This window comes from Prionailurus viverrinus, chromosome D1, assembly GCF_022837055.1.
Source record: "Prionailurus viverrinus isolate Anna chromosome D1, UM_Priviv_1.0, whole genome shotgun sequence".
Classification (NCBI taxonomy): Eukaryota; Metazoa; Chordata; class Mammalia; order Carnivora; family Felidae; genus Prionailurus; species Prionailurus viverrinus.
Window position 1 is genome coordinate 88,441,488 of NC_062570.1, and position 12,292 is coordinate 88,453,779.

Here is a 12,292-nt window from a genome sequence, read left to right on the forward strand (position 1 = left end):
CCTCATCTGTAAAATGGAGGGAATCCTGGGGCACGTGGTGGCTCAGTCAGTTAAGTGGCCGATTCGATTTCCCCTAGGGTCATGATGTGTTAGTGAGTTTGAGCCCTGTGTTGGGTTCTGTGCTGGCAGTGTGGAGCTGCTTGGGATTCTGTCTCTCTCTCTGTTCGTCCCCAACTTGTGCTCTCTCTCTCTCAAAATAAAGAAATAAACTTAAAAAAATTTTTTTTAAATGGAGATAAAGCTAGCACCTACCTTGCTGATCTGTGGGGCAGGAAAGAAACACAAGTGGGTAGAAATGCCCTCTAGAAGGAAGAGCTGGCCGCTTTATGTGCGCTACCTCGCTTCATCTTCCCCATTTTACAGGTGAGGAGCCGGAAGTGTGGAGGGGCCCGTGTGGGAGGCTGGACCTGAGCCCAGGCCTGGGCACAAAGCCTGGGGGCTTTCCCCGGTGCCGCCGGCTCCCCGTTCCGCGCAAGCCTGCCCGAGAGTGCCTGCCCGTCCCTTGCAAAGCGCCCCGCTCGCCCACCCTGAGCTCCTATTGTTTCTGCCACTCCCTCCTCCCACCTCCCTCCTCCCACCTCCACTCCTCCCAAATCTGGAGCAGGAGCAGGGAGCTCCGGGGAACAGGGCCCCTTCTGGGGAGACACGAAAGCCCGCTGAGCAGTGCAGAGGCAGCACGTGGCCTAGCAGGGAAAGCCATGATGACCTTCACACAGAAGGGGTGAACACACGTCCCACCCTTCATCGGCATGGATGGGGTCACACAGCCCCCCTGTGGGAAGGAAGAAGGGTAATTTCCTCAGAGCAGAAATCTGAGCACAGACTTGAGTGGCACCATCAGTGTCGCCATGTGGCCAAACCCGTGCCACCAAACTGAGCTCTGGGACTACCCCACCCCCCCCATCACGCTGGCAATCAGAGACCCTGTCTGATTCTGGCTGGGCGGACGCCCCCACTCCCGACATGGGACACAGGGAGGAACTTCAGGAGTCAATGATGTGGGGGATACAGCGGGGGGAAAGACACAGACAGGCATCCCAGCCATCCCCAGACTCACAAAGCCAGGACCCTGCAAAAACTCCAGCTCCTCGTGGGCAAGGGGAGGAAGTCTCCCAGAGCTCTGGTGAGGATATCAGAGCGGCAGTGCCTCAAGGAGACGTGTGGCCCAGCCTGCAGCCGAGCGTGGGCTCAGTGGGCCCAGGAAGGGCCAGCCGGGGCCTGCCCCGTCGGCGTGGGTCCAAGTGCAGTGGGATCCACTTCAGCAGCCCAGAGCCGGGCCACCAGACAGCTGTCAGGCTGTCCGCCAGCCTGGGTATTTTTAGGGTGTCCTCCTTTTGGTGCCCAAATCTCAAACGTTTGGATACTTTTTTCCTAATCGTGGCTCCAATTTCTCATGTATCTAATAGTCATTTGAAATGATTCATGGAAAAATGCCTTAGCTACCAATTTCTTTGTGCCACAGACAGTGTGGTTTTTAAATAACAAGCTACTTAAACACACACGTGTGCACGTAACCACTGAAGCTCTGCTATCACAATTACACACAGACAACGACCCAGGTCACAGAGAAACTCTGGTGCCGTTTTAGAGCACTGGGGGCTGGGAACCGTCCCAGGGGAAAAGCCAGAGGGCAGCCGCAAAGACATCCAAGGGGTTCTGGGCTCAACGCCTGCAGAGGGGCACCTCCCTGGCCTGCCCCACAGCCAACAGCCACGGTCGCAGCCAGAGGGCCAAACAGCCCAGGCCAGGCCAGTGGGCCCAAAGAAGGCTCATCTTCTCCCAGCCACCTTTGCTTGGGTGACCAGGCCCAGTCCAGCGCCCTCAGGACCTCACCAAACAATAAGCAAGCTTCCCCCGCCGCAACAGTTTTTTCCTTGCCCTTTCTCCTTCCCGGCCAACTCTGGAAACCACAACAATTTCTCCACAAAGTAGAAACAGCTGGGGCTTAGGGCCTATGGTTCCACCTTCCAGCTGGGTGCTTCGTCAGGAAGCCTGGGGCCTCCACCTGCTGCCTTCTTGCTGGGTGTCAGCAGAGCGCCCTACCTCGGCCCTGCATTCTCTGTCCACCTTGAAGATAGGTGAAGATAACGATGATCCAGCAATGACACCAGTCATAACAGCAGCAGTGGTAGCATTTACTGGGAATCTACTTTGTGTGTGTACGGGGTCATTACTGCCGTAGGTCTCTTGTAATGAAAGACAGTACTGTCTGTGCAGTGTTGTGAGCGGAGCTTATGTGGCCCTGGCAAGTTATCAAATCTCTCTCTGCCTCCACTTACTCATCTGTAAAATGGGGCTGTGACGCACACCCACTTCCCGTGTGTACACCAGTGAGTGTTCGCATGTAAAGTGCTCAGCACAGGGCCTAGCACACAGTAAATCCTCAGTAAATCCTCAGTAAGATAGTGTCGACTATCACCATTCAGTCCTTACAACGGCGTCATTACCACCCCTCTGTTTACAGCAGAGGCCCAAGGGGTCTGAAACCTTGCACAAAGTTCTCAGGGTCCATGAACGCAAACCACCTGACTCCTGGGCCCCTGCATTCCCAGCTCGCCGGGTTTGCCACGCGTCTGCAGGATTTCCCGTGTTTCACGGTGGCTGTTTTGAATGAAGTAGGGTGCGTTGCACCTTTGTTTTCCGTGACTGTGGGGGCACTGGAGGGGTGGGCCTGGCTGCGGAGTAGGTGTGAGAACCACAAAGTTGACAAGACCTGGTGCCACTCAAAGGCAACAGCCAGCTGGGGTGGGGGCCGGGGAGAGCAGCAGCCTTCTGTCGTCAAGGCCGCGGGTCACCTTCCTCCACCCTGCGGTATAGAGCCCCTTGGGCTCTCTCGCGCCCCAGGGCCTGCTGGGCGGTGGAATGCGTGCTGGTGGGTCTTCCTAAACCAAAGCCAGTCTTTCTCACTCCCGGGACCTTCAGGCACACAACTCTCGAGCCCATGGACAGGGCCAGCAGGGAGGCCGTGTTGGCCTCCAGGTGAGGCACATGCCAGCATTTATGATGTTCTGGGCAAATTATAAAAAAGGATCCTCTCTAGTGAGAAAAAAATTTAAAAGCAGTCAAGACCAATTAGAAAAGGCACTCTGTCTGCAGGCGGACATGACCCTGTGCTTGTCCCCTGCCTGTGCCCCTCATTGGGTCCCCTTGTGCAGTGTCAAATGGTGGCACTCATCATGATGAAAACAGGTGACAGAGGGCCAGGTACCACCCACACACTGTCCTGCGTGCTTTTTCTCAGAGCCCTGGCTCACTCCGTTCTCAGGCAGGTGTGATACCTGTTTTCATGAAAGAGGCAAAGGAATTTCAGAGAGCCCAGGAACTGAGCGACAGAGCTGGAAAATCAGAGACGGAAGCCAAAACCCATCATGAGCCTCAAAGAGCCCTGGGTGTCTCAACCCTGGGTGAAAAGCCCCATCGCACGCCAGGGCCAGGCCTTGATTCGTGTGAATCATCAGCCGCTTCCTCAGAGGCACGCAGGTTGGCACCAGTCGGTCAGCCAGCACACCGGGTAGTGCGCCCCCCCCAACCTGGTGTGCAGCCCAAGAGAGACCCCTACCGCTCATTGTTCAGAGCCATCCTCGGGGGGTCCAGGTTGGGGTTCTCCATGGACTCCATCTGTGGACACCGCAGGAAGTAGTAGAGCGTGTGGAGGGCGTCGGGGGACCAGGTGACGGGCTGGGGTGGCTGACGGGCCTGGCGGGCGGGGCTGGAGCCAGGACAGAGCGGGTGGCGCCCCTGCATGTGATGCATGGCGCGGGAGACCAGGTCACCTGGCGGGGAGGGCAGAAGGGAGAGACAGAGAAGAAAACGTCTGAGTTCACTGCCCACATTCCTCCAAGGCTGCTTGTAGCTAATGAGAAACCGCTCCCCTTGCCTGGGCGCCTAATTACTGTTTACCCCGGAGCCAAGAGGCGGGGGAGGTGGAAACTGTCACCCAGACACGCACAAGAGCAAGTAAGTTTTCCTTTCGCTGCGGGTTTTGCCTTAACAGCTGAACTAAAAAGCCCTGGCAGGACCGTCTTATGCTAATGCGGTTTCTTTTTCGACATCCCCACTCCCTCTAACACCCCATGGCTCTCTTTGAGCCAGGGAGTCCCAGCCTCAGACACCCAGCACCAGGGTGTGACACCAGCAGGGAGGTGACGGCCCCGGGTTGTCGTCCTGTGCAACGCCCAGGTCCTTCAGCAGGGAAGGCGCCTCCATCCCCAACATGTCAGGTAACACTGCCATCATCGCCACCATTGAGTGCTCACTACATGCCGAGTGTTCGGTTTCCTACTAAAGAGCTTTCGTTCGACCCTTATGATGCTGGGGCCAAGTATTATCCCCCTTATACAGGTGAAGAAATGGAGGCTTACCTGGTAAACAAACACTTACTGACCCCCTCCAGTCCCCTGGTCACCGGGAGGCCACCGTGTACAGAACTTAACCAGCCAAGGTCCTGTGGCTAGTAGATGGTAGAATCTACACTTGAATGCAGGTCTCTGACTCCAAAGACCATGAGCTGAACTGTGACCCAGACCTGACCCACTGGAGTCTGTGGGGTCCTTGGGTCCCCATATCCTGCGCTGTGTTTCTGCCCAAGTCAAGTCTTTTCAATATCCCCGCTGGCCTGGGACAGGAAATGTCCCATCATTGTGTGAGGCCACAATGCTGAGAAAGGATGGGCCAAACAGCCCCAGGCACCTGCCGGCCCCTCTGTTTCGGGAAAAGTGTCACCCTTCCATTCTCCTCTGGCCTGAGAACTCAAGGGGGGGTGGTGGGACACGACTCCCCTGTGGGCCAACTTCCCCCCCACCTGTGGCAGTGCCTCTGGACGAGGCCGGCCCTAAGGCGAGAAAAACAAGCAGGTTTTAACCTGGCGAAGAGAAGTGTCATTCCATGTTTGGCAGGACCAGTTCATTTATTCAATTGGTCTTCATTCTATAGCTTCTTCGAGTCTGGTTCTCTGCCCCACTGCATCCTAGCACCCTGCACAGGGTCTACCACATAAGAGGTGCTCAGCAAACATTTACAGAATAAAAAAACTAGCCTTGCGCATTCATTCCATTTCATTTCAAAATGCAGCTTCTGGGTGTATGTGGGGGTGGGGTGGGGGGCTGCACTTAGGTCCATTAGCGGCCAAGTTCTCCTGGGACAGCCTCGGCAAGGGAAAATGACACCCCTGGAACTGGAGATCTCCACTAGGAAAGAGAGCCCTGTGCCCCCACCCCCACCTCCTCCCTCCTTCCTCTCTCTGCACGTGACTCTGCTCCTCGCTGGTGCCCCCCGGAGCGGCCGAGAGCGGGGACTTGTGGACGCCCGGCTCCCATCCTCAACACTCTGCTTTCATTGGTCTGGGGCGGGACCTACGCATCCTATCTTGTAAAAGCTCCCTCGGTGAATCTAATGTCTGGTGAGGTGAGAGAATCAGCAGGTTAACAGGTGAGAGCGCAGATCCCAGAGTCAGGCACTCCGGGCTTCCACTCAGGGCTCTGGTACTTGCAACCCTGTGCCTTACGTAAGTTTCTCACCAGACCCTCCATCTCCTCATCTGTAAAATGGAATAATCGTATCTCACCTAAACATTCAGAGGATTCAAATAAATAATAAATGTGAAGCACTTAACGTCATGCTTGGCACAGAGTCCTTGGTAAAGATGAACTGTAATGCCATTATTACTACTCTTGTTCCTTTCTTCTCCAGGCCACCTCCCATGGCCTTGCTTCCAGGACTTTTTTCCACGCCATTAAGCCTTACCCCACATTTCCCAGGAGAGGAGGAGTCTGAGCCCTGCGATGCCAGCTCCCAGCCCTGCTCTCGGACTCCTGGGCGGCAGAAACTGGCACCGACAATCCTGCCTCCCAGCAGCGAGTTGCACAGCTAACTTGGCTTCGAGAAGTTGCAACCTGGCTTCCATTTCTCCAGGTCGAAATGCCATAACTTTTGGCAGGGTCACAGGACCAGGGGGGAGAAGCCAAAGAATCCCTGATTGCATCAGAGAGAGAGAAAGAGAGCGAGTGAGACCTTGTGGAAAGACCTTGCTTCAAAGGCTCGACAAGGTAGAAGCCATTATCATTCATCATGTTTATGATTATTTTATTGTTACCAGTGTAGAACCCTTTCGGCAGCACATTCCCAGCCAGGATGCAGGCAAGAAAATCGAGTAAGAAAGTAAGAAGTGGAAGCAACTCTTAAGTGTTCCCTAAAGGGAAGCCAGGTACTGAGAGAGGCCTTCCAGAGGTTCGGGGGACAAAGGCAGCAGTGTGGCAGCTGGGGACGGAGGTCCCCAGACTCTCGGTCACAGGCCCAGCTGCGTGCCTTTGGTCTCTCACAGACCAAGAAGCAGATGCCTGCAGACAACTCAGATCAGGCATCTAAAAACTCACACGGCTCTGCAGCCCTCATTCACAGCCAAAGCAAACGGCTTGCTTTGGGTTACTCTCCCCAGGGTAGTTTTCCTCCCTGCTCCCTGATATTTTTTAGGCTTGAGAGTGGGGAAAACATAGATTAAATCTCATTTAATCTGCACAACCACCCCATAAGGGAGGTATTTCCAGTTTACAAATGAGGAAACAGGCTCGCGGACGTTAAATGGTGGTAAGTGAACCAGCCGGGACTTAACCTGGGGACCCCGCATCCCAAACGCATGCTCTTGGTCACTGCTCCACAGGGTGGTCTGCATACTGGGACAGGTCTGCAAACTGTGTGTTACTTTTTTTTTTTTTTTTTTTTTACTGGATCACAACAAGTTAATTCCAGAAATTGAGAGTGAGCTTTAAAAGATTCTCAGAGTTGGGGCGCCTGGGTGGCTCAGTCTGTTAAGTGTCTGATGTTAGCTCAGGTCATGCTCTCGCAGTTAGTGAGTTCGAGCCCTGCATTGGACTCTGTGCTGACAGCTCAGAGCCTGGAGCCTGCTTTGGATTCTGTGTGTCCCTTTCTGTCTGACCCTCCCCTGCTCTCTCTCTGTCAAAAATAAACAAACATAAAAATTTTTTTAAAATAAATCTCACAGTAATTTGACAGAGTGATTATATGTCTAATAATTTTTTACAAATTGGCTTGCATTTTACATGTCTTTGATTTCATTTTTTAGACACTCATTTTCATTGTATTTTATAGCAGGTTCGGTCGGCAATTAGAGTGGGGATACAGATTCCCTGGCCTGTCACCACGGCTGATTCGAGAAGTCATGGCCCAGACTGGATGACACTCTTGATTTAGTGCAGGTGGGCACTCAAAGCTGCTTCAGAAATGCCTTTGCGCTGGAGAATCAGCTGATCCTAAGCTCAATGAAACCTCAGTCTGCAGCCCAGAAACGCCCACAAGGCACGGAAAAGCAGGCCCTCACTGCTTGCTAATCATGAGAGCCTTGGTTAGAGGCGCTACAGGTTTCTGGTCTGTCCAACCCTCATTATGAGCCATCAAATGAAAACAGCATAAGAGTCTGGAATGCAGCTCTGTCTTCAAAATGAGGCCTACGCCGTCTGGCTACCTTTAAAAAGAAGGTATCTCGTGTTCCCTCCCATTTACATGTTGATGGGGAGAGAGGGACAGAGAGACAAGCGCCTGAGTTCTCTATGCAGCTGGACCTGACATAAGAAAGAAACTTCTAAACCCACCTGGCAGGCTGGTCCTGGCTCAAGTGCAGGGAGTTAATGCGTGTTAAACCCGGGGTAAACTCTTAGGTCCAAGGAGTTCAGTGCCAAGTATCACTAGCCTCATTAAGTTCTTCAGTTTCATAAAATCTGCATTATCTGCCTCCACCTTTGTCTCCTCCCTCCTGCAGAATGGGTTCACAAAATCCCTGGTTTCAGGGTGAGGGAGGTGGGGCGGCAGCATGGCACATGACACAGCCTGTTCAGTCGTCTGGGGAAAGATGCTACGGGGATGCTTCTTCCCTCTGCCCTGAGGAGTGGCTGGGCCAGGATGTGGACAGATCCTAGGTGGGTTTTAGGAGGCAAACACTGGACAATTCAGAACTCATTCCTCTGCACACACGCACATGCGCACACAAGCATGCACACACACACACACACACGATGAGGCACTATTCTAATCACGGGGACACAGTACAGTGGGGACCAAAACAGAGAAAGTCTATTCTCATGAAGCCGACATTCTAGGCAGAGGAAAGAGATGATGAACTATTTACAAGTAAATAGTTACAAGTGCTTTGAAAGAACTGAAGTTCTAAGAGGGAAGATGGAGGGATGAGAAGGGGGTGCTCAGGGAAGGCCTGTCTAGTAAGGTATGATTTGGGCAGAGACTTGGAGAAAATGAAGGACGAACATATTTGGGTTTCTGGGGAGAAATGGTCACAGGCAGAGGGGACAGCTAGTGCAAAGGCCCTGGGCTGGGAGAATCCTGGCCAGGAGGCCAGGGTGGCTGGAGCACAGTTAACAGGAGTAGAGTAGTAGGCAATGAAGCCAGATCATATATTAGATCTTGGGCTATGGTGAGGATTTTGGATTTCACTGAGTGAGCTGGGAAGCAATGGGGTAGGGGGATGGAGGGATACTGAGCAGATGGGTGGTATCTGACATGGCTCTAGTTTGGGCTGAGTTGACAGGAGTGGAGGTGGCAAAAGGGCAAACTGAAACTTGGGCTGTTTATAAAAGGAAGAACCAATAGGGGCTGAATGTTAAGGGCAGGTGATGGCAAGCCCTTCCCTTGAGGAAAGTTTCTGAATGGGCTTCCCTTTGCCCGGCTGTGGACGGTAACGCCCACAGAAGCTGCCATGGTAAAAGGAAAGGATCAGACTCCAAACCTGATCTCAGCTGAGATGCTGGTGGCTGTGCCGCTAGCCACATCTAGGAAGCCCACAGCCCGAAGCAATTCGAAGGGTGGCCACTTAAGGCAGACATACCTGAGCCCACTTCCTCCAGGATCCCGGGGCAGCTATGTACCGGCCCTGACTGCTGCGGCGCCCCCAGGAGACAGACAGCTGGAAGTCCTGCTTTCTCTCCCAGCCCTGTTATGAATCTGCTCTGTGACCTTGAACCAGGCACTTTCTTTCCCGCTCTGGGAAGGGAGAGGAAGGATGGAGGGAGGAAGGGAGGAAGCTGTGTCCTGAAGAAGCAAAAATGTTGTCATTCACCATTCAGAAAGCTCAAGGAAATCAGAAATGGGAAGGGGGAGAGCAGAGTGAAACTCCATCTGTTTCCACACCATGCACTTCTGTCCCTGGATGTGGGACCGCCCACCACTGGGAGGTCCCATGGCACAGGAAGGGAGAACTAAGGAGGAGTGGGCAGTTTGATTTCTTAAATAATTGGGACGAAAGAGAGAGAGAGAGACAGAGAGAGACACAGAGAGAGAGAGAGAGACAGAGAGAGACACAGAGAGACAGAGAGATCAGGAGATGAATGAGATTTCTCACCCAACACACTCTTTTCAAGCAGCTGCCAAACGGTAATGACCTAGACCAAGGCATTCCCCCGTGTCCTGCAGAGCCCTGAGATCCTAGGAGAAGCAGCCCAGGGTCACTGCAGGGCTGAGGCCACACGCCAACACAACCTCCCTTCAGCCAGAGGAGCTCTGCTTCTATCTTCCATTTTCTATACTGAGACTTCGGTGGGGGGGGGGGGGGGGTGCTTTCTTTTAGGGAAGAATAACAGTTATAGATGCAGAGCATTTGGGGCCAGGCTGTAAAACACCAAGGTAGATGACAGCGTAGGAAAAGCAGGCTCCCCCTGATCGCTGCCATGCAGGAATGGTCATCTGATGTTTCAAGAGAAACCAGAAGTCCAGATTTGTCTATGATCAAGCCCACAGGCCAGTCAAACCATACATGGTTGTGGGCCATGAGTTTGCACTCTCTGGCCTGGAAGGGTCCAGCTTGCAGAGAAAAGGCAGGAAGTTTGAAGGAGGAGGAAGAAGAGGAGGAGGCCAGAATCCAAAAGGTGAGCTCTTCCCCGACCTCTCCCTCAGAGCCAGCTAGACTGGGACGCCCCACTTACTCAGCTCGGAGATGCTTCCCACGCAGGTGGCCAGGAGGGACTGCTCCAGGGTCCGGAGCTCCAGCTGGGCGTATGCATCGGCTCGCTCATCGTGGCCCAGGGACCCGCCATTGTAAGGACTGAAGTACGCAGGGAGAGAGAGGACGCCTGTGGGGAAATAGGCAGACAGGTAAGTTCAGGAAGGAAGCAAAGGTCCTTCCTGGGGTTGGGGGTGGGGTGTGGGGTCAGTGGGCAAATCTCAAAGCTGCACTTGAGGATATCTGACTTCTACAAAAGCCAGAACGAGGAGGGGCCCCCTTTGTAGAGGTGGTTTCTTGGCACTGGCCTCTACAAGCTCATGGGCCATACAGGAATTCATTCACTCCTGCACTTCTCCATTCACTGGATATTTACAACGCCTCCCTCGGCCCAGGCATTGTGCTCCATTCAGGATGATGGGGTGACGAAGAGACCTGGCTTTGCCTTCATGGACCTCAGGGGACGTAAATGTCCACCATGCCCACCCAAAGGGTGGGATCACCACCACCGCCCCCCCCCCCCCCCCCCCCCGGCCGAGTCCTCTCACGTCCTCATACTGCCCCCTTTCCTTCTTCCTGCCAAGAAGGGGACGAGGACAAACCACGGTGTAGGAGATGCTGTCTTCTCCACTCCAAGGAGGGGAAATATCCCAGCCACTGGCCAAGTTCAATTAGTGTTTTTCATTAGCACTTCAGCACCAGAGGGGAAGAGCCGTCAAAATCAATCCCAGGGGGTAACAGTCTGTACATTTCTCCAACTCACTGTGTGGCTTCTTAGAAAGCACGAGAAAAGCACGATCAGACTGGCTTAAAATTACATGTTGGTTCTCAAGAGCATGTGGCCACGGAGATTCCCAGCCTTTGGTAACTGCTGTTCCTGTGATCAATGCATCTTTGTCCAATAGCCCCCTGCACTTTTTTTTTCTTTTTTCTTTTTTCTAAAGAAAAATACCCACAGGACCGTAATCAGTCACTTTGGGGAATATCTCTTAAAATGCCTTGAGACAGCTGGAGAGCCCCTGGGATGTGGCCAGATCTGGGTTAGAATTCCCTGTCCCGCACACGGAAATGTAATGAGGATGGTGACTGCTATAGACGGCGAGCAGCGCAGTGAAGACGGGGCCTTGGAGCTGGGACGTTTGGGCTCCCGAATCTGGCTCTGTCACTTAACCAGCGGTGTGATCTCAGGCCACTTACTGCACTTCTCTGTGCCTCAGAGTCCTTGCATGTTAAGCGCAGATAAGGAGAGCACCTCCCTCACTGTGTGGCTGTGAGGACTGATGAGCTATTGGATGTCAATGTTGCACCAGCGTGTGGCTCAGAGGAAATGCTCTGTTGGGGGCTGTCGCTCTCATTTTTGCTACATGCTGGGAATGTAGGCTTAATTTTCACCTTCTAATTTATTCTTTCTAGGGGCCCCTGGGTGGCTCAGTCGGTTAAGCGTCCGACTTCGGCTCAGGTCATGATCCTGCAGTCCCGTGAGTTTGAGCCCCGCGTCGGGCTCTGTGCCGACAGCCTGGACCTTGCTTCAGATTCTGTGTCTTTCTCTCTCTCTGCCCCTCCCCAGCTTACACTCGGTCTCTCTGTCAAAGATAAACATTAAAAAAATTTTTTTTAAATTTATTCTTTCTGTAAGGTAGGCACTGCTGTCCCCATTTTAGATATTGGGTGACTGATGTTCAGAGAGTTTGAATAACTTGTTCAACTCCGAGGCGGAGCTAGGATTTGAATCTGGATCTGACGGGCTCTCAAATGTGTACACCTAATCCCTCTCGTAAGCTCACGTCCGACGAGCGCACCACCAAGGCTCTCCCGTGGCTGCCCTGGGTCGGTGGACTGTGCATGTGCTGATACCGCTGTATCACCACCGCCTGGTTCACCCAGGAAGCCCCCTGCTGCGTCTTGTGTGTTCCTCTCCCGTGGGGCAAACACACATGACACTCTTCCTCTGCCCGGACCCGGGCAGAGTTCTCTGACCGCTGTGCAGGTTCAGCTGACAATCAGCCCTGTCCTCCTTGCCTGCCCTTCGCCTGACCCAGCCTCCCTGCCCTCCTCTGTGCTGCCTCACTGCCCCCCTCAACCCCCCTTCAGCCCTCCGGGATGGCAGCGGCCCCTCCCATCAAATCTAGTGCTGACGCAGCAAGGCAGGGCATCAGAGCACTTCCTCAAAGCATGCTTCCCAGTGGGAGGATGGGGAGGGCACGACTGGGCTCCCCCTATGCCCCAACCCTGTTCCCCAAAGCAGAAACTCTCCCTGACAGCTGAGTGCCCAAACACATTAGGGAGAGCTGGCTCTGAGCATTAAAACAAGTAAAATGAAAGGGAATCTGC

At 53.6% G+C, this 12,292-nt stretch overlaps 1 protein-coding gene across 2 annotated transcripts in view; it reads right to left on the reverse strand.

The window, feature by feature from the left end:
* Positions 1-12,292, reverse strand: part of ABTB2 (ankyrin repeat and BTB domain containing 2) — a 175,406-nt gene that overhangs the window by 36,665 nt on the left and 126,449 nt on the right. For both annotated transcript variants that reach the window (XM_047879309.1, XM_047879310.1), the window contains exons 2-3: positions 9,945-10,091; positions 3,560-3,773 (exon numbers count right to left, since the gene is read on the reverse strand). In XM_047879309.1, coding sequence (XP_047735265.1) covers positions 3,560-3,773; positions 9,945-10,091 — 361 coding nt within the window. The remainder of the gene's footprint in view (positions 1-3,559; positions 3,774-9,944; positions 10,092-12,292) is intronic.